Below are 22,905 nucleotides of genomic sequence, written 5' to 3'. Positions count from 1 at the left end.
ATTAAAGTAATTTGGCACTGCTGAAACACAACTTGGTTTTCTTGAATGGTCAGAGGACTGAGATATTGTCGACTGACACAAAAGGTCACAGGAATGCATTGTTTCATAGTATAAATTTAATCTAATGTGTAACTGGTCATTGTGCGTGCTGGAGTTTCCAGTGTTCACATTAATATTAAGAAACTGTAAGCTGTTAACTAGATTTGCTGCGTAGGTGTAGCAGGTGCTGGTGACTCCTGCTGTTTCTGTACTTATCCCTCAAAGCCAGAGTGAATACAGGAGGATTGTTTACAAACCAGCTGTGAACATGCTTGAATTGTCAGGTTATTCTAGTGAAGGACATTCTGTAGCTTAACCTCACTGTCACTCCCCCACACCTCTTTTGAACTCTTTGACTTTATTTAAACTGTGAACAAGTGTCTTGGGGGTCACAGGATGGTACAGAACTCTAGACACAAGCTGCACCAGAAGGTGCTTATGTATGGACATGTTGCTAATCTGGGTCGTTGGGACTGCACCTGGTAAAAAGGGACTTTTTTTTTCACTTGCTTTCTCCAGTCAAAGAAAATGTGTTCACTTTATAATGCACATATAACTGGGTCATCTCCTGCATTTAAAAAAAAATGGGGGATTTTCTTTTCTCATTCAAAGAGAGTAAACTCATGGAGAAAATCCTTTTTGATAAACATAGTACAATAAATGTATGAATTAATGATAGCTGGAAGATAAGTTGTCCTTCTCCTTAAGACAAAACAGATTGACCAACAAGGGGGAAAAGATTTTCCTTTACTTGTGAGTCACATTGCCATGATAACACTGAGATTTTTAAAGGGCGACTCCCTGAGGAAATGGAGCAGTGAACCTCAGCATTTATATTCACCTAGTAGTAAAGCATTCCAGCCAGGCAGAAAGATAATTATATGAGTAGCCAACCAACTCGGAATCAATCATGATACCTTCTTAAATTAAACTAATACACTGAAAAGCTACCCCTGACCTGACAGGCATAAATATAGCAGAGCTCCTGCAAGCCGCCTTTTTCAGCAATTGTAAAACGATCTGTTTTTGATTAGTTTTGTTTTCGTACCTCGAATCGAGTCGTGGGTGTTTCCTTCCCGCTGATTCCCCTGTATAAACAGATTTGTCCTCTGCTCCCAAAGCTAGGTTCTGCTCAGCGTCTTCCGACAAAACAGCAACACCCCCCACTCCCTCCTTCAGGCTCCCAGACCGTGCTGGTTTCAGCTTACTTGTAGTTTTAACATGTTGACGTTTTCAGTAGTTTACAGTATGTGCTGAAATAGTTTAAAAGGCTTAGTTAGCAAATCATTAGTTCAGCTAGGAGCTCGAGTCCAAGATTATCTGGAATAAGACCAAAGAGAGAGAGAAATGTTGGAAGCATTTTGAAAAACATTCTGTATGGGTCTAGGTTAGGGAGCTTAATTATACAAATTTCTTAACATTATAAATGGTATTTACATATTATTGAAAACCCTAGTTGTGCACGGTTTTTTTGTTAATATAAGGAAGTTTTACAAACAGTGGAGGCCATTTGGTCCAGCTACCTCAATTAGTTGTTGGAAGTGAATTCATCTAAGGATTTCATTCAGCTGTTTCTCAAAACAAACCGAGGTTGGGTCCTCTGGTTCATCTTTTAGTGCCGATTCTGAAGACATCCACTGAGTTGTAGTTGTTTAATGTGTTTGTATGCTGAGTATTTGAATATATTTCTCTCATAACCTTCTGTCTTCAAGATTAAAAAGGTTATTAATCCAGTGTCAGTGTAGGTCACTGCTTTAAAACCAGGAATGTTCTGTATCTGGCTGCTCTTTCCTGGGCCGATTCCCAAGCAACAATATCCTTTTTTGTGACCAGAATATTGTAAATGAGACCTTAGTGAGTTCTAACTGGAATTCTGCCCTATTTTGCTCTTGGTTTCCACACATTTGAGTTCACTGCCTCCATGCATGCAATAAGTGTAGTTTTTTTTTTTTCAGCCCTAGTTACAGAGACATGTCCCAGCATGTTGGTTTGGGCTCTTTGCTGTGGGCAGACTTTTACTCGCAGGCAGGGAGCCAGCAGCACAAAGAGTTTGTGACCACTGTTAACCCACATCCCCTTGCATCCTCGTTCGTGAGACACTTCAAACACCACACCGGCTCCCTCGGACCAGTACACTGTGCAGCACCTTTTCCAAGTCCGTAAAATCGCCCGCATGCGGCAGCAAGATCATCACACTACCAAATGTACCTGCGGTACAGGCTGAAGTCATTTTCGTATGTGTGAACATGCTCCTTTTAACATGAACCTATCAGGAGAACTTGTTTTTTTTTTAAAGTGGGTACAAAGATGACTAATTGTTACTGAAAGTTCATTCTTTGGTTAAGTGGAGGTAAATAAGATAGCCAATCCTGGAGCTGGAAGCAAAGTTTTATGGGTCGCACCTATCAAAATGAAAACCCTTGGAACAGTTGAATTTGAATCACTGAAGTAGTTCAGTGATCATTTAAAATGGAAACTCCAACATCCCACCACGCTCAAGGTCAACAGTTCATTTGTGACTGCTGAACCGTTTAACTTACTAAATTGATCAAACCTCCTATGTAAGTGTTCACAACTAATGACTGGTGACCTATAAGATCTGCTGCATCGTGGCTGTCCTGGACCAGGGTCGACCAACCCTGATATAGGAGCGGTGGCACTGTGGTTAAGGATCTGCGCCTGTGGCTGGAAGGTTGCCAGTTCAAATCCCATGGCCGGCAGAGGAATCCTATTCCGTTGGGCCCCTGAGCAAGGTCCTTAACCCCAACTGCTCCAGAGGCACTGTTTAAATGGCTGACCCTGCGCTCTGACCCCAAGCTTCTCTCTCCCCGCCTGTGTCTCATGGCTCTCTGTATCCCTGTCCTGTGGTACAGCTGGTTAAAATGTGAAATACATGTTACCCTCTTAAACCTGGGTGCTCTGGAAGAAGAGCATTTTTAGACATGGATGAGGGTGCAGGTTTGCTTTATCAGTTAACGAATAACCTGAACGCTACAATAGGGATGGTTAGTAGCTCGGTGAAGGTTCGAGGGGGGAAACTTTCCATTTGAACTAAGTCGAAGTTATTGAGAGCGTGCTGTTACAAGTTTTTGTTCATTTAGGGGGCAGATTATCTGTTTTCTTTTTAATAAAAAGTGGTTTTCCAAATCTAAAGTACTTTATGAGGATATTTTCTGCCAATTTGTAAGTTCTGTTGTTTCTCAACTAAACGAGAAAATGGGAGCGATTAATCTTAACCAGCTGTTAGCAAGCTAAAAGTAAAAGTATCCGTCGCAGGCAGTGTAGCGGAATGTCACCGTGCTGGGGCAGACGAGTGTGTGGGGTTTACAGAGCAGGTCCCGCAGGTGACGAGAGGATGACCCGCGTGTTTCTCTTGGAGCCCGTGACGCGTCCCTGCGATAAGTACTGAGAGAGAGTGCTCCGGCAGGCGCTTGGCTGTAGTAATCATTCTCCTGAAGGGTAAGGTTTCATGAAAATACCACGGTACTAAAAAAAAAATCTTCGTAAAACTCATTAACCGTGCAGATGATGTAGTTCATACCGATAACAGCGGAGGAATGTTCCCTAACACGTTTCAGCTCTGACTCAAACCCCATGCGACGGGGCTTTACAAATTCGAGTTATTGTCAAATTGATACCTGGCTTTTATTAGGATTTGTTTTCGGTGGTCGTAAAACCAGGCCTTTCACCTTATAGATATCCCAATTTCTGGCCCCGGAAACATGTTTGAGAATTATATTTAGTTCGGAAGAGCCTTCTCTTTGTAAAGTTCCAGTGAAACGGCCTTCAAGCACGCACCGCGCTCTCCGGGTGGTGCCAGGCCCTGGCAGCAGCGCACAGCCCCTCAGTAGCGCTGCTCTGAACTCATTTGTCCCACTTCACAGCGGATCCCGAACTGGGGCTTATCGGGATGTGTGAAGCCCGTCCTCCGAGTCTTATTGTAAAACCTTTCCCAACAGTATATACTGTAAAGGACACAGCTGCACCTTTAAGTATTTCGATTATACGACTATAGCAGCACGGCTCAAAACGAGCGGTTAAGCATCGCTACCTCTCGGCGCTGGGGCCCCGGGTTCGGTTTCGGAACCAGGGTGTTTCTGTGTGGCGTTCATGTGGTCCTCGTATTCGTGTGGATTTCTTGCCACAGCGCAAAGACATACTGGTAGGTTAATTGGCTAGTGAGTATACTGGCCCCGGTGTGTCTGGCCTGGCATCTAGTCCAGGTGTACCCCGCCTTGCGATTTGTACACATCTCTTACATAGAGCACTCTGCGCTCAAAACGCAATTGAGGTATTTTATGGGTTATTTCGTAGAGTAGTATTTCGTAAATGCAGTGCAACTTCGGATTTCCTGTCCATTGTGGTCCTTAACATGACTCCCGCGTGTGTCTCACCTGTCTCTTCAGCAGCTCAGTCTGGGAGTTGTGTATCTTTAAAAGCATCATCTATCATTTAGTTTGATTGTGGACTATGATATGAAATCACCTTTTTTTCCAAACAGCACTTTTTTGAGTCGGAATTTGTGTTTGTCACGTTATTGCGTTAGAATTATTATAAGTATTATAGAACAGTGTTTCAGAGAACTTAGTGCATTTTTGTTATTTTTGTAGTTTGTTTATGATGTTTAGAACAAAATCACGGTAAGGTTGTTAATAATAATAATAATTGAATAATAATCCTATTTTAAACATTTTCTTCTGTGAATTCCAACCGCAATTCTGCGGGGATGTACCGAGGTAAGACCGAAAGTAGCGCAATGAGTCGCCGGTGGCTGACAGTCATTTGTGGCTGTTTATTGTTTATGAGGTGTGCAGCGCGAGTGACTGCAGCGGCCGGCGCTCGAGCGCTGCCCGGTCTGCGCGCCGCGCGTGTGCGCTCGCGCTCGCGCTCCCGCAAGACCTGCGCAGGGCACAGGGTGTCACGCCTCGAATCCCAGAAGGATTTCCTCTTCACACAAAAAAATAAACGTTCCCTTTTTTAATTCCACGTATTTTCCCTTCATAAACAGATCAACAGGATGTTTTGCGAGTTTGTGTACGCGAGTGGGAGTGTGTGTACCGAGCTAGGACGTGCAACAGGTATTCTTGCAGCCCGTGTTTCCAGTTTCCATTACAGTCTGCACCAACAGGACACGACACCCGCGGTCTGTGAAGAACACGGGACTTAGACACACAAGGATTGGGAGGTGCGCAGAAGCCCAGTTTGCATTTGCCTTCTGAAATAACAGTTTAGTGCATTTCACTCAGAAGCGTTTGAAAAAAAGATGCGCACTGATTTTCCTTCATAAACTGATCAATATCGCCCTTAATCAATCCCTGGAGCGTTCGATGACTCTTCGAGGAGGGCAGCTGAATACTGGTGAATTAGTACTCCTTTCTGTGTAAACTGCGGCGTCCTCAAAGCTCCGAAATTACTCCGCAATTACTTAATTTAACTAAGAAGAATGTATTTGTATGAGCAGTTAATCTGAGGTTGGCGGTTATGCTCGGCGGCCCTTCACACTGGAGCTGTCCTGTCGTCCAGCGGTGAGGCAGGTGAGGAGACGGTGAATGGTCAGCAGATTGCCCGTGATTCTGCCAAGCGAGTCTTAAAACATTCAAATATCACCTCGGGCTGGCCGGGCACCCCGACTTCTGAAAGTCTAGTGCAAAACAAAAGAAGCTTGTTCCGAACAAGCCAGGCGAGTCACCACGAGTTGGAGATGAACATACAGACCCAACTTTCGCTAGTTTCTGCTTCTGCTTCTGCTCCTTATTGTGATGCGAAGTAAACAATTAATGGAAAAACGTTAATAGGAGAGAAACTGCAGTGGTTGCCTCAGGGTGTGTAGGCGAAGTAGAGATATCAAACGGCACTTTTTCCGCCTCTCTGCCTACGCTGGGAGGCTATCCTCTCATTCTGAACACAGGCAGTTGGCTTGGGTGTCTTCTCCACCGCGCCTACAGACACCGTCGGCTAACAGACCGCTGATCCCGACGAGGAGCGCTTCGCTGGCCGGCCGGCGCTCCGGGCCACGGCGGGAGAGAGACGCGGATCCGTCTAGTTTCAGTGGTTTCGCCCTGGTCATCATCACACTGCCCGTCCATTAAAAAAAGTTGAACACTTGTCGGTCAAAATATGTATGGTCACCGCGTGAAGGCAGTGATTTATCGCCTTAATAGAGAGAGCAGCGCCGAGAACATGTGGCGAACTGTTCGTCAGTTTCTTACGATTAAGAAGCAGTACCATCTGACCAAACTGACGAACAGTTCGCCAAAAAAAAAGACGCTTTACTTTCACGCTGAAGAACATATTTTTTAAAGTAGTGTTAAACTAAGTGCATGCATATATAGACCAGCGCATTACCAACGTGTACAGTATCGGTGAGCGAAAGGCAGAGAAAATGACTCGAGAGAGATGAGCCTGTGAAGGAGGAGGTATTTGATGCTTTGAGAGGAGCATCTTAAACTGAAACTCCAGCACCTCCACTTTCACACAAGGGAAATTTCGGCTGCCGGCTCCTCTCCCCCCTCCCTCCCTCGTGCCTACTTGCAGTTTAAAAGCGAGCGGGGGAAGCTCGGCTCAGACCATTGTGACGCGATGGATGTAAGAGACGCCGAGTCAGCCCGGCACGCCGGGGCGATACAGCGCCGGCAGGGCAGCGGCAGGGCCAGGCTGCTGGTGCTCTTCTTTGTTGCCCAGACGCTCCTGATGGTGCTGTGCGTCGCTGCCAGCTTCCACAGCTTGTGGACCGTTCAGTCGCAGGTACGTCCCGTGGGTCCGCCGCTGCTCAGGACTGGCCGTTTTAACAGCTACACAGAAAGCAGTAATGCGCTCTGTCCCAGTAACTCTCATTTTCTCACTTAGGAGAAAATGGTGTAGGCGATGGACATATGTTCCAAACCACTGTTAACACAAACTATTAAACAGAGCAATCAACCTTTTAAGAGGCTGCAGAGATAATCTAACAGCGTAACTAACCAAAAGCAGATAAGGCGGTTACCCCGTCTGTATGACGAGTAGAATTAACGTAGGCTACCCTACAATAATACATGTTAATGCAATAATGTTATGCACACCTGAAGAAGGCTCCACAGTCGACACTTTCTTTTATTCTCTTTTCAGCGTGGAATAAACCTTTACTCGTTCCTTTCCATTCTGTTATGCTACTGCTGAGCTTGATTTATTTGTGTGCAATTGTGCTTGGCAGTTTAGTCCATGCTGGATGGTTCTCCTCGAGTAATTAAGGGAATGTGTTTTGTCAGTCGAGCTCTTCCCGGGTTTTAAACCCTTGAAGCCCAGCAGCCGTCCTCTCTGCCTGCGGTTTGCGGCTTCTGGCAGGGACGGCGCCGCGCGCCCGGGGAGGCGGCTCAGCGCGAGCTCGCCGTGGCCTCGAGCAGACCCCTCTAGACAAGATTCCGAGCCTTACACGACTCCCATTGATACGGTTATTGAGCTAAAGGGCATATTTGTACGTAGTATTTCAGAAAATGCTAATTTAAATTTTTAATTTCTAGCGGCATAGGTTGAATATTGTCCGAACTGATCCTGAGGTGCTTTTGTGTTTTTTTGTCAATCCGATTCAGAAAGCGAATAACACCACGTGTCATATATACACAAAAATCGCATTTTGTTTTGTTTTATGAGAAAAAAAAACGTGAAACTTCTCTGAACAATGGAGCTGAGGATTTGTCCTGTAAACCGAGAGATTTCTTTTTAAAATTCTCAGCAACAGCAGAGAACACTGCAGTAAATTAGAAGAGAATCCGTTTTTAAAGGCCACTATAATTATTGTGTTGGAAAAATAGTGTTATTCATATTTTGTTATCGTGTTATTAATTTGACCACATAAATATCACTGAACGAACAATCTATAGTGTCCACAAATTTAGCGGACATGCCTTACTGCCGGTTACACCCGTCCTCTGTGTGTACCGGGTACCTAACAGGGACTCCCTGCCTCCACGCTATCTGCGTGGAATGTGGATGGTCTTCCCGTGTGTGCCTGGGTTTCTCCCCCCCAGTCCAACGACATACTGGGAGGGTAACTGGCTCTGGTGCGAGTGCGTGCCCCGTGATGGCCTGGTGTCCTGCCCGGGGTGTACCCTGCCTTGCGGGCCAGAAGACGGCCGGCCGGAGTCGCCGCTGCTCTCCAGTGTAGAGAGAGTCGCGCGGGGGGAGGGGCGCTTTCACTTCAGAAGCCAGTTCCGCCCGGGCGAGATTTTGTGGCTAGGGGCACATGTCACAAATCCTAGACGTGTAATCTAGTACGGGGCGGTTAAGAGCAGTGCGGAGCCTAACGCGCTGAGAGGGAGGCTGTGTCACGCAGCCCATCTTCAGAGCCACGGGTCCCCGGTGTGCTGGTGCGCGACCTCCAGGAGACCCTCTGTGCGCGGGGACTGTTCCAGCACGCGTGCACGAGTGGGAAAGCTCCGCAGAGACAGTCTGACGCGTGTGTGTCCGCTATCTCTGGATCTTTGAACGGGTCTTTCCTTCTGTCCGCCAAGACGTGGTTATACATTAATTTGCCCGTGCTTGTAGTTGCACCGCTTTCTAATGAATTAGAGGGGTCTCGTTGTTTACACCGGTGGTCGTGCTGTGTGTTTGTGTAGTCTTAGAATGGCCATTTGTCCATAAACGTAATTAACGTGCTTAGCATTGGTTTGTTTTTTTAAATAGGGAAATGAACGACACATTAAAGGGACTCGGTACCTTTATATAATAATCTTGTTTTGCTAGTTGTTAAATTAGCAGTATTAAGAGGCTGCGGTAAAGCCCACAAAAAGCTATGATGTATGAATGCAAAATATTTCAGAACATTATTGTTGCATTGTGTTCAGACCACGAGTCGGGTCGTGAAGTCGGTAAGCTAGTCAGCGCTAAGCCTGGCGCGTAAACGGGCTCTTGGCCAGTGCCGACAGGAGGAGACACCTGTTCCTGCGCTGCCGCTGCAAGAAAGGCCACAAGGGGGCGACAGACAGAACAGAATCACACGCCGGTGCCGTCCGCGCTCCTGCAGCTGGTAGTCTGCACCTCCTGTCGGTCTTTTCTTAACTGTCCCGCGGCAGGAAAACCAATAAAAGCGGGTGTACAGCAGACCTGCAGGTTCCAGTCACGAGTTCTGTGTATATTCAGAAAATCTTACCACTGCGCAGATGTATTTCTTTAATTCAATACAAACTACTTGTAGCTTCACTTAAATCGTGATGCATTTGAAACCGGGGTAAAGGATATTACTGTGTGAAGAATATAATTTTAATGAAAACGCAACCACAATAAAACGCCTTACGTTTTGTATTGTTTCAACTAAAAGAGCCCCCTGTCTCGGAAATGAAGTAAGCAGTTTTGGGGCTCAGGTCGTGTAGAACACATCCACACGTCTGCTCAACGCGAACCTAGTGCTGTTGCTCGCTAGGGTACGCCTTTCTTTTCAACGTGCCTGCCCAACAGGATTGCAAGCCTGAACTTAAATGCGCCGGGAAGAACTTCCCGGCAATCGACAGCAGAGGCAGCAGAGAAACTGTGAAAAGGAGGGTTAAAAGAGCGAATCGAAAGCGGATGTTATGTGCGTGGTGCTCGCCCGCCGCGGAGCAGAATCCCGGTTCTTCAACAGCAGAGATGGGCAGCCGAGGGCAGGACACACTGGGCTGGGTGGACGGTAACGCACAGAACGGGAGAGTGCTGTATATAGATCGATCCGTTTTCTGTTAAGAACAAAATAATCGCGTAAGGATCACACCCAGAAGGCTATCGGTATCCTATCCAGTAATGATGTTACTAGGTAGACACTGGGGAAACCCAAGCCACGTCACATTAAAGCCCACACAGGTTGTTTTATCGCATAAATAAAAAAACTTTTTCACGCCACCGTGATGTTATGTTAGGCAGAAAAAAAAAGTGCTGTTGTTATTTCTTTTTGGGTCCGACCGATGCCCATATACAGCGATTAGAAGTAAACTGCAGAAATATTTTTCTGTATCAAAGTTACAGTTTATTCAAACCCGACAATCTACTGGCCACTGACAACTAACTCAGTCTTTGAAACATGGGTGGAGATTAAAACAGTGTACTGATAGACTGAGACCACTCAATCGAAACAAAACTGTAAGGTACTGAGCAGAAACAAAAAAAAAAACCCTGCAGCCAACACACTGTCCCCTAGATGGCAGTGTTCACAACGCTACAGGTGTAGTGCATTGAAGGATTCACACTGATGTACCTATCTGCACAGTGATGTCGCGGATAATAGCATTATTATTTTGACATTAGTAGAAGCAGAAGTGATAAATCCAGTAGTATTGTAAAGCAGTTTTACTGTAGTATAAGTGTAAATGGCAGACAGTACCAGGAGGAAGAACACAAGAACATAACAGATGATGTGATGTGACCTGTCATCAGCCTTACACCCTAACAGCAGCAGAGATAACTGCATTAGTTACAATGTTTAGAGCAGGCACTCTTTACATCTGATGCCTGTGAAGTGACTTGTGGGAATTCCCCCTCCCCCTACATTGGACCCCACTATCTCCACTGACTGTGAGGAGGCTAGGCAGCGGTTGTCTGAGGTCACGCCCTGTCTTTTAGGAATACACCCCACACAACCAGCCTAGGGACTCAGCAGCAAACAAACAAGTCAAAACTAATAAACACACTCAATCCATTACCTCTCAGGAGATATGATGTTTTAGAGGTGTTCAGTCATAATCGACAATTGGCAGCTTCGCACCAGTGGCTCCTCAGCCCGGCACAGAAACCCAACATCTGAACCTGTGGTTTCTCTCATACTGAGCAGGATTACTAGTGCAGCAGCACATCAGCGGTAGGGGAAAACTCCTTGGGAGAAGTACAGCACGTTTTAGAAAAGTCTTCTGCTGAAGCCCCAGCAAGTGTGTGTTAAACACTTTTGTATAAAAGAGGAATGCCCCTTGCTGAAGCCACAGCAGCAGCTGTAGTAAGAGAGACTCTTGCGTGTCTGGGCGGACTTCATGTATCTATCAGTATCAGTGGAGATGCATGTCCACATGCACTGCCCATGAAGGGAAAGCATCTTGAAGCAATCAGGTCAGAGTGAGGAGACAGTTAAGGTGTGAAGGGCAATCAACTGACCCGCCACACTTGCACAGTGTAACAGAGTGAGCCAGCCAGCCAGCGTTCTATGCAAAGGAACTACAGTCGTGCAAGCGTGTGGTTTCTGAGACCCTGCAAGAGACTGAGCTCGGTCTGAGTGTGCAACACGTCAGGGAACCTATCTCTTCTCCTATACTTCAGCATGAGGGCCGTTATGAATAGGGGTTCTATTTCGGGACAGGACCATCTTGACGTGACTAATGTGGGGAATTTTCCGCAATATTAAACCACAGTGTCGCTTGGAAAGTTAACAACGCACGTTGACATTTGTCCCCCATGTAAGATGCAGGTTGGTGGTGGGAGCGGACTGACTGCCACTTTCCCAAACAAGCACATTATTTCCATGCTTGTGGGATCATCGCGCTATTAAACCACGACCTGTCAGACAAGAGTGCGTGTTTCCAGGTACAGAACTGTGGTGGTGGGCTCTTGTTCCAGGGATGCCGCTGCTTCTTAATAGAAGCTGCTCCACATGTTTCCACATTTGTATAGCAAATGACAGCTGGTCTGCTGGTGTTTGACTCTGTTTTCCTCTGTGTTGCAGGTGCCTTCAGTGATACAAGAGATCCAGGTAAGATGGTGGTATGGATGCGGGTGGGAAAGGGGTAGAAGTTTGTATCACTGGAAAGTGGCATTTTTACAATGAAGTCACTGAAATGTTGAACAGAGAAGTGTAATTCCCAAAGAACATCCACACAAGAATCTGAGAAGTGACCCACATCTTTTCCCATTTCCTTTAATTGCCAGCTCTTTACCTTGAGAAAAGGCAAAAAAACTACAAGTGAATGTTCACTGAGACAATTTAACAGTTTAACTAAAACCTGTAAATCCTAATCCTATACCTAACACCTTAAAGCTAAAACTTACCAGGTTATGTACTCACGTACTGTATATCGGAGAGCACAGATCTGGTTCTGGTGTCACCAAATGACCAAGCTCAGCCAAGCCAAGTTTTCAGTGAACAACACTCCAATATTTTTCATTGCACTTAATTCTTGGTGTTAATCCTTGTGAACTAATCAGAGCTTGTAAACTACAATAAGCAACCTTCCTGAGACTGCTGGAATTCAGACATGTCTATATTGCTGTGTGGAATAGGAACATAGAGTCCTTCAGACCCAGAGAAAACAAGTTCTTTAGTTATTCCCTGCACATCAAGTGAACAAACAGGAATCAAACTCATTTCTTATTGGTAATGTAATTTATGGGCAGAGAATGATACTTTTGAAAACTATTCTCAGGGTATTATGAAATCAGCACTTCACACAAAACATTTTACAGAACTAGTGCCTTTAAGTTTTAATTCCATCCAAGCCCTCATTACTGAACCCAGCTCTTGATTTACTTTGTAGTGGGGAAATGCTATACGTAAGACAGCAGAGGTGACATTTATATTAACACTCCATCCATTTCAGCATGTTGGAGGGAAACTGACCATTACTCCAATAGCCAACAGCTTTTATACAATTCTACTTTACACATTTTTGTAGGCAACAATGAAGAAAGTCCGGTGCATTGTTTTTGGCCTGAGAAGAAAATTCAGGGAGAAAAAGAGAGGAGACAGAGCCTGTGACCTCTGCAGGATGTTAAAATAAGATATGGGGGCTGTTTCATGATAATTCAAATTCAAATTAGCCAGATTGAGTTACTTTGATAATTGACTTCAGGATTACTCCTTTCCCACAAAAGCAAACTCTGGTTTAACTTATCTGGTTAAAGTGTTTCAAGCTTAAACAATCTGACTAACCACACTTCAGTTCACAGGAGGGTTGAGCATTGCATCCTTCATTTACACCAACAAGACCACACCAGAAGAACATGTCTTAATCCAGTGACCATGAATTGCAGCTCTTGTGAAAGTGAATGATAAAATCCAATGGAATGTCTCAAGATAAAACAGTAAAAACTGTCAGCATGCATGCACTGGCATTACATAACTTACATTATGATTGAAGTGGAACTCCTCTTTGAGCCCTTATATAGTTGTACAATATTGTTTTTGATGCAGCAGTAATTTTAAAATTTATAGATTTACAGTAGCTGGAACACAATGGGATGACCTAAAAACAGGTCAAGACAAAATACAAGAATATCATCCAAAGTGATATGTGGTTCTTCTTTAGAACTACTGTACAATACAGTGTAGTGAAATCCTCTGATTGAAAATGATCCCTAATTTTAGCCAACAAGAAAAATGAGTGGAGGAGGAATCACCATCATCATCATCAGAATAAACAACGTATTCCTTTATGGGGTTATTGTGTTTTCCCCCAACATTTGTTTGGTGTGAATAAAGTAGTTTAGGTGAAGCTTTTCACCCCCAAGTTACAGAAAGTCTTAAGCCAGGTAATAATGTGACATTGGAAACAGCTGGAAAAAAACTAAATAAAAATGATATTAGCACAGCCCTCACTCTCTCCCCATATCACCCCATATGTCCCTCACTCTCTCCCTATATCACCCCTCATGCACCTTACTCTCTCCCCAAATCACACCGCAATCCACATCCCAGAAATAAATTACAGTCTTGTTATCTGGGAAATCCCACACTCACTGTACTGAATCTTGACAGTGCTCCAGAGCCCATATCCAATTTGTCAGGATACTATCCCTGGTGTCCACCTCAGTTCCCAGCAGACACACTGTACAAGGATATTTGTCAGCACTTGCACTTATTCACACTAGATGATTCAGCCATTGCAAACCACATTATAAAGAGGGTTTTTGGTAAAGCTGTGACATCATTGCTGTTCGATGTATTGTAAAACTTCATTTTATAGAATGTTTCTAGCATCTTTGGAGATTCTTTCAGTTGACTGACCCCAAAGTACCTTGCTAGAGGTGCTTTTACCACTGTGGAAAGTGGTGTGCCACCATAGCTGTGCAACTGACACTCCCACACCACACAACAGCCTGTCTCAGGTGAACTAAGATGACTTCTCTTTCATTGAGAACTATTGACTCCTAGATCTGAAAACATCTTTTTACCCAAGATTTAATAATAACACGACAAGGTCTTTACTAAGACTTTAAAAACTATAGTAATATTTCCCATAATGTGGAGGGCTTTCTCCTATGAAGATAAGATCACAAACAACAGGTGAATATATGACTCACTGTGTCCAGCTGTCTCTGGAAGAGATCCCACAAAATTTGCCTTAGTGTTAGTCAGCTGGGTCTCAAAACACCTGCTGCTCAATGTGCAAAGAGTTCTTGTATAACTGATTCCTTTACCCAGAGTTAGTGCAACTATGACAGGGCAAGCAGGGTAGAAGTAGGGCACTAACTCGATTGTGCAGAGATTTATACAGAAGAGTGGCTGTGGAGTCAAAGGTGCATGCTGTACCTGTTTGAGTTTCAGGTCACAATAGTCACAATTCAACCTCGATGTTCTTTCCATTTGTCAGGATCTTATTTCATGCCAGTGGATTAATGCTACAGTCAAGTTATTTTATTTTACAAGAATTAGTTACTTATTAATTGCTTAATTAATTCAGTTAGCAACTCAAGCTTTAATTAACAATAGATCCAATTTAGAATTACTATGCATTTATTAGATCCATATATCATACTGTGTTACTAAATTAAAACTTTCTTTAAAGTGGATTGGATACTTTGACACAAAGGATTGTTTTCAAATGTTGCAAACAATTTCCTAACAATTTTGCATTTTCATTTATTTCTAAGGGAATGAAAGTACCTAGCATCTACCTGCAAGTGCATGGAAGTAAGTACATTTTTTACATTTGCCTTATGCATCCTTATGTTGTCAGTAAAGTAATCATTACTTTGCATTTAATTTTGAACGTACTGTAATTCCAATTTATCCACTTGTGCACATGAGATTAAATTACTCTGTAAATGTCATAACATAATTCCCAGTCATTGTCATGTTTTATCTGACTGGCATTTCCTTTGATTATCCAACATTTTCTTTTAGTTCTTCTGCTGAGTGACTCCTTAGTAAACGTTTGATCACCTGCTAAAAGCTCATAGGTGCCTGCGTTTAATTTTCAAACATGGTGGTTTCAAGCAAATACAAAAACAAAACCAAAAAAAGCAACTACATTTCCTGGCATCTCCACACATTATGTGCTTTCGAGGGCAGCTACGATAATGCTGACTGGGGATTTCTATGGAAAACGCCTGGACTGAGTCTGCTCTAGAAACTGTGTCTTTCTTTGTGCCCTTTGACATTTTGACAAATCTGGATTTTATGGCTTCTTACAGTAGGTTGCGTGTGGGCATGCAGATGGGGATTTTTGTAAAGTAATGTAATCTGAGGTTTCACTGACAGAGTTTTGTTGTATGTTCTTCCCCATACTGTACTGGGAGCATCTGTGGTCTACTGGGCATCATTAAAGATTCCTAATCTTTATAGGACCACTAAAGCTAAAGACAGTGCTTGCATGGTTAGTACAGCTCTGATTTCAATGCAATTAATCATCTGAAACAAATAAAACAGTTTTAGTAACACACTTGCCTCCATTAAGGGAGGGTGATACATCAGTCATTCCAGGTAAATGGATCACTGTCAGATCACAACCAAATCAAACACGTTTTCCATTGGACAATCTAGAAACATCACAAGATGGAATCATTACACACAACAGTTAAACTATTTAGCCCTTTCTTCATCAGATCAGCCTTACTATTTAGGAACCCATAAACATAGATTTGATGCTTGCCCTTATGTAGTCACACTTATTTTCAAATGCTGTGCACCACTGTTCTTTCAAAATACCAGTTTTTAATTTTTTTCTGACTTAACACGCAAGTCTTATATTAATAATGAAGTCTCTCGGTGTTATGTTATTACAGAATATTACTAGTCATGAGCTATTTTTAAGGCAGAATGTTTTGCTGATGAATAAACTAAAATGTAAAGAATGCAATATTGTGTTATTACTCACAATCCCACTGGTATCAGGGGGTTATTGTAGTGAAATACACAAAAATGTTTCAAATTCAATAATAGTTCCTTCCTTAATGTAACATTTAATACTAATAGTTACTGTATTACACTGAAATGTAATTATATTTACTATGGGGCAAAATGTGCTGGAATGAAGTACCTACTTATTTGTCTCATTTTTTTCAATGTAATTAGCTTTTGCTTTAAGTTGTACCAAGGGCCAGGGGTGTATGAATACTCCTATAGAGTTTGGAGCCAAGTACAAGAGACCTAGTAGTGGGTTTCCTTGGCCTCTCCTCCAGTCTATGCTGTGTTTTGCGTGTAAAAGGAGGTTTGAACCCCAATCACAGGCACCCAGCTTCTTCCAGAAGGTCTAAAAACTTTAATCACACACCTACAGTCTACAGCTCTATTATCATTTGTTGTCACACAGAACCACAGCTGGAACCTTAGTAAACATGGGTTTTTCGCAGATGTTTTCATTTTCATACAATTGTACCTTTTGCCATTCTGTTAAAGATGGAGCTTAAGCACACAGGCCTCACATCATGACATGTCCCCCTAACAGCCCTATTTCCTTACAGAGCCTGAAGCCAACACCAGCCTGCAGTTCAACATCGAATGGAGTCGCGAGATCGAGCTCCAGAACAAGAGCAAGATCAAGTTCCCTTGCACTGGCCCGTACCTGGTGTACGTGGCTTTAAAACCACAGGTCGGTTCGGACACCAGCCTCATCCTGCGAGGGCGGGACAACCCACTGTACTTCCCTGTGACCGGCAAGAGCAACCAGTCAATCCACTACTTCAAAAAGGGCGACGCCATCACTGTGGACCTGACGACTACTGACACCAATCTTAGGCTGGATGAGCTGTCCCTGGGGTTCCAGTACTTGGTAGGGAATGTGAGGCAATGCATAGAGGATGAGGTGTAACTAGCTCAAAAGAACTCCTAAAACCAGAGTGCTGAATATTTATTAACATTCTTGTTATTTTTATTATTATTGTAATGTATAAAAAGTAATATTTTGGAAAAATGTTTTACTTTTTAAGACTGTAAATAGTAATTATTCTAAACATATTTATTTATTGTTATGTGCACTGAAATGTGGAGTGATCAAATTTTGTTTTTTGCACGAATCACAGAACGGAACTGTAAGCAAGCTGTCTGGGGAAAACAGACAAAAGCACACACAAAGCACCACACAGGGACAACCCAACCTTGCTGTGATTTGCAATTCAAGTCAATAATGTTTTGTTATTTGTTAAAATATAATTTTGCATCAGTCCACCTTTCATTTTTATTTTGAATGCTGCAGAGTTAACTGAACTGCAACCTGCGACCTTGATTGAACGCACTTTAGTCTCAGTGAAACAGGGTCACTATGGGGGGTTTGTGTGGTTCTCTGCAATGCATCTCTGTATCCCAGCTAGCAGTGCTGGATTTGACAGTGTTTCGAACATGGCACTGAATGCCAGTTCCCAATATGCCTTAATAGTGCTGTACTGGAGTGCAATGGTCCATAGTGTGGTAAGATAGCTTACATCACAACCTTCTTTTTACCTCCTCTCCATATCACTAATGACACCTCAGCAGCAAGTCTAAAGTCAGTTCTGTTTTGAATATGGAAGTTACACTTTTCAACAATCTGCAAGGTTATGTTAAAAAAAAGGAATGTGATATCATTCATCTTTCCATTTTTTTAATGCACAGTCAATATTACAGTGAATATTGGGACAATATACAGAATCTCAATATTCAATCTCAATATTATCAGTTTTTATGCAATCTGACAGTGATTAAGGGCGTTATTAGTGTGATCATATAACTTCATGTTCAACAAGACACTTTGAGACAGAAGAGGATTTTAAAACTATCCTTCAGTTGAAAGATTTTAATTTGCTAAACCAGCATTTAATCAGCAATACTGAACAGCTGTTCACTGCCAGCGATCAAGCCCAGAACAATGTTTTGGATTTTTCATGTCTGGTCTGTTTTTATATACTGTACTAGAAAATTGATCAGTCTGACATGTTCACTGCACACTGGAATTAACCACCCATTTTCATTTTGGGAAGGGCGTGATGCAGTTTTCATATGAACATATTTCAGTATAAGGGCAATATTAAGATCCCATACTTTCCCAAAGTGTCCCAGTCAACATGGAGTCATAAGGTTACCGTCAGGATGAGCAGCTGTCCTGTACTCTCACCCTCGGCAGTGAGATGTTCATAGCTGATGTGTTACAATGCCCTGCTGTGCTATACTGTGCTGTGCTCTCCATACTGCAAACTGGACCAGAAGGGGCCTCTTCTCCACAGGTTTCCACTCCAGCCTGTCTGTCATTGGCCTTCTTGTTGCAAGCTGCATTGGGGCACGATGGAGAGGAGCTGAGCAGCTCACGAAATGCTCCAATGCTCTTTGCTTCTTAATATTGTAAACCTAGCAGGCCTAATATTTATGCTTACATATGTGACGTGCTCTTCTAAAAGTCTGACATTAAATTTCAGGATACATATTTAGCATTCTGACCATCTAGTTCCTGCAAAAATATAGACAGTATAAACCAATATCCTGCAGGCTTCTAACACTTACTGTACAGCTTAGCGTGGAAACCTACATTTGAACAGCCTAGGGTTAGATTGCCAATTGCACTTAAGAAATACAGGACAGTGCTGTTTCAGCAGCACAATAGAGCTCATACTCCTGCAGTGCTGCTGCTCTACCAAGAGGAGGCTCTTTCCTGTGCAGGAGGTGAGAGGGGAGGCAGTTTACAGTCTGGTGATGAATGCAAGCGTCACACCCCAGGGTAGTGTTTGTGCAGGCAGCAGTAAAGGCTTCACCACCTATGTGCCTTGGAATCAGAAGACATTAGGTTTATTTTTTTAAAAAACTTTTTATTTAGAGACATTATGTTTACAAAGAATGGATCAGGAGCTTTGTGTAGCTCTTTCCTGCATTGAACCAAATATTAAACAGTTCTTCAGATCTTCCTTGAAACAATCTCACATTTCACATTGTACCTCTAGTCGACAAAAGTGAAGTTAAATATTTCTCATTTAAATTGTAGTCTATGTTTCAGTTCAAATTAAATGTGATTTCTTGTAATAGTTATGCAGATTGTTTCAAAATCATTTGGTGTGCCATTAGATGAAACATCTGGGAAGCACTGGGCTGGATAACAGGATCTTTAGTTGCAAACGCACTTTAGTTTCAGGGGAATGGCAAACATCTAAAAATCCAATAGCGGAAAGTTCAGATTTCTCTGTTAGCAAAATGGAAAGACTTACAGACTGGAGAAGATGGAGTGAAGAAGCAGGCCTCTCCTGTTTTATAAATTCAGACAATGTCTGTGCAATCTGTTCTAATCTGCAATGTAGGCAGGCAGAGAACTCAGACAATTCTGTGAAATGTTTACTGATGATGACTGTGTTACTTTTCTCTTCAAATACTCCATATGTATATGTGGAAATAAGTATGCTGTTAAAGCATTGTTCTATATTTTATATTTTGTATGAATATGATATTAATGTCATTAAAGTTAGTACGATTTAATAAAGCATTTTCATAAAACAATCAGACATACAATCAGAAATTTCATTGCCTTCTCACCACTTGTGAAACTCCTACACAATTACAAAGTTATTAATAATAGAAATGGCAATGTCACTGCTAATAATTAGTCATTTCACAGAGTCTTTCAAAGAGACTTAGATTTACTTCTGGTGAGTCAGATTTTGCTTAACATCTCCTTTGGAAGCCAAAGCAAAGGAGGTTAAGTAATCTGAGGGTAACAGTGAGTCACTGGAAGTGAAGTTCTTCCAACCTCCTGATAATAAGCCATTTTACCTAATCTACTAGACCACTTATTCCACATCAGTTATGTAACTCCTGGTGTGAGAAGAACTATTCCTGATTTTCAGTCCTTTCTCAAATTGCATATCCACATATCCACTTTGTCAGACGGCCGATTAACAAAAGTTCTGTTGATCTCCAAAACAGATCTGGAGTCTGCTCCTTTTAACAGGCTGATAATCTTGTAATCGAACAACCAAAACAAAAACATAACTCCCTATTTTGGCGTCCTAACTACACTGTTAATAAACTTTTTTACTAATTAGAAACGAATTCCAAATTTCAAACCATTCAAACAATAACAACTGTTTAACTACAGAATAACTCACTTGGCATGTCTTTTTCTCCCTCTCTCCCTCACCCTCCTCTCTCTACTGGTCTTCTATAGAGACACTCCTAGTCTATTCCCCCAGTTTATATCAGCTATGTTTTAATTTCCGTCACTGCTATTAAAGATTAGTTCTCTGTCATTAGAACTCTTGAGCTGTATCTACTAGAGTACACATACTAGATGCTAAAATAGCAGTTTTTTTCAACTGTGATTCCTAGGTATGTCCTTGCTGCTATTACATTTATTGTCACAGGATCTCTTCCAGTGCATTTGCCTTCACATCTCTCCTGCCTACTGACTCTATAATGCACCATCATTTTTAGTCACTTTTTCATCTGATGGATTCTTTGCTATTTTATTAAGTCATTGCTCACAGCCGAGCTGTTGCAAACCAGGGGTCAGATTTTGTCCACCCACTTCCTGGTTTTGATAGAAAGCATGTTGGAAAGAAATAATGCAACTCTGCATATATATTTATTGCATATATATTTATTTGCTTTTTTCAGACATAGCATTACATTTATTTCCTAAGTGTTAGGAGTGAATTTGAATACATACAGTATATGCCTGGAAAAAACAGAAATAGTTTTGTGTGCTAAGCTCAGTGAATAATACAATATTCTGATTACTTCAATTTGAAATATTGAACAGCAAAAAATAGTGCTGACTTATATCTCTCTGTCCTTTTTTGTATTAAAAAGGCAGTAATATCAGTAATTTATAAAACACAAGTACTATACTGTATACATTGAACAAGATTTAATCATTTTGATATTTCTGATCAAATACTGCATTAAGTCAGATTTTATCATTCCTAATAATAGATGTAAGCTTTCTGATTTTGTGTAGGGGTATTTCTTAGCTTGTTCCCTTCTTTATTTTAAACCCAAAATAGTTAAAAGTGCTTTTGGGAAGCACAACCACAGGTGTTAACCTTAGTATCAAAAGGAACACATTCGGCAACAGCATATATTAGAGCAGGGGTTAACTTCTAACACACAGACATGTTAGAAACACAACTTTCTAACATCATTGCTATTGTCTGGGTCTTCCTCTTTTTGCTTTAACCTCAACACTGACCTGTATTTTGACATCTCTGTCACAACAGCTGTAGGCTGCGGGTCACTGAAGGCTCCTATTTAACTCCTGAATTACATTAAAACAGGTGTAAGGGTGTCAATATTAATCTCTAAAATGTTCCTTTAAAATATATATTTTCCAAACATTATCTGGTCATTTTTTTCAGTTATTAAAGATGTTGAGAGGAGCCCTTTAGCTCACTGAACGTTGTGCAGAGGTGAGAATTTGTAAATGATTAGAAGCTGGTTGTGCTTTAAAACTGTCTTGTCCTCTTGGAGCCTCAGTGAGGGGAGCAGGGTAGGTTGAGGGAATGCAGGCAGCATGGGGGGCACATGGCATCTATTTGTGAAGAAAGGGGATTTTGGAGTTTTGGAAATTTACAGCATCTGGCATAACGTCTGTGTTGTTTAAAGTCTCTGAATGTCCCATCAGCCAGCTCGCATGCAGGTGCACGCACGCACACAGACGTGCATTTGTCTTCCTGACGTTGTGGGGAGTTCCAATCTTCCCACTCTATCATTATTCATGATTCCAAATTGCACTCATGAGAAATGCCATACGGGAGGAAAATGGACCCAAACAAATCACTTTAGTATTATCAGGTTTCTAAGAAACATGGGCTTTTATAATAAGCCATTTCCATTGTAGGAAGCAGCCTATCCCCGCATTATCTGTTTGCTAGGATTTATTCCCATTGTGGGGATGTTTTCTCAGATTTTAAAAATACATGCACTCATACCTAAAGGCACCTGGCTGTATCTGCAGCTTGATGCCTTATGACCTTGGCCTGAACGGATGGCATAGATAGGGCTGTGAACAAATCGGAGTGCTGCAGGCAGTCCTGAATAATCTAGCCCCTGTGGTAGAGCCACACTGTCCCTAGAGTGGTAGTTTCACTGTGCAGGGTAGGTGGGGGTATAATTCATTGTTCTTCTTATTCTCATTGACAGAACAGTTATAATAACTGTGAAATGACTGACAGAAAGAGATTGCATAAGATCTAAACTTCATATTCTTGCACAGAAAATCTTTTTATAAAACTATAGTTACTTGTTTTCGTGTTTTTTATATATTTCTTATTTCAGATGCTGATTTCAGATTATTATGCACTGTCCTTTAGGTTTTCAGAAAAGACAGAAAGTGACAAACTTCCATCACTCTGGAAAAAGAATCTAGCCGCACATACTGTACACTTGTGTATCAGAAACTTCCTTCGGCTTTGCAATTCAAATCTATAGAACAGCAGCAACACAAACTTGTGTTTTGTTTAAAGTATTAAATTAAAATGAATGATGGGTGTTTACTAACTTTTCCCACAAACAGTATATTACACTTACAACTTCAGATTAAAAGAAAACTGACAGTCTTTCAGGATATTTAGAATCATGCTGTTTTCTTTCATTTTCACACCAGAGGTGCGTGTAAACTACTGTACTTAACAAGTTTTCTATGTATTGGCTCTGTACAGACAGCAAGAAAACTATTTCTCCACCTCATGTGACGGCCAGGCAAGGCTGGACAAGTTATTGGCTGTAGTACGTCAGCACCTGTACGCATAAAAACAAGGTGAATTCCCCGCTAA

The 22,905-nt window shown here is 42.2% G+C and overlaps 2 protein-coding genes across 3 annotated transcripts in view; one reads left to right on the top strand and one right to left on the bottom strand.

Moving 5' to 3' along the window:
* LOC148652487 (uncharacterized) overlaps positions 1-22,905 on the bottom strand; it is a 93,809-nt gene that overhangs the window by 7,640 nt on the left and 63,264 nt on the right. The window contains exon 5 of one of the 2 annotated variants that reach the window (XR_015925351.1): positions 1,088-1,292. The exons of the other annotated variant lie outside the window; for it this stretch is intronic. The gene's annotated coding sequence lies outside the window, so the exon portion shown is untranslated. The remainder of the gene's footprint in view (positions 1-1,087; positions 1,293-22,905) is intronic. 2 annotated transcript variants of the gene reach the window in all.
* Positions 6,004-19,893, top strand: LOC148652489 (uncharacterized). The gene is made up of 4 exons (XM_088599278.1): positions 6,004-6,783; positions 11,690-11,716; positions 14,833-14,872; positions 16,645-19,893. Exons 1-4 carry the CDS (start codon positions 6,619-6,621, stop codon positions 16,989-16,991), a joined length of 579 nt encoding a protein of 192 aa, XP_088455404.1. The 5' UTR covers positions 6,004-6,618; the 3' UTR covers positions 16,992-19,893.

The sequence above is a fragment of the Lepisosteus platostomus genome, chromosome 11 (genome assembly GCF_059453375.1).
Source record: "Lepisosteus platostomus isolate fLepPlt1 chromosome 11, fLepPlt1.hap1, whole genome shotgun sequence".
Lineage (NCBI taxonomy): Eukaryota > Metazoa > Chordata > Actinopteri > Semionotiformes > Lepisosteidae > Lepisosteus > Lepisosteus platostomus.
This window is presented reverse-complemented; position numbering and strand designations above follow the sequence as displayed.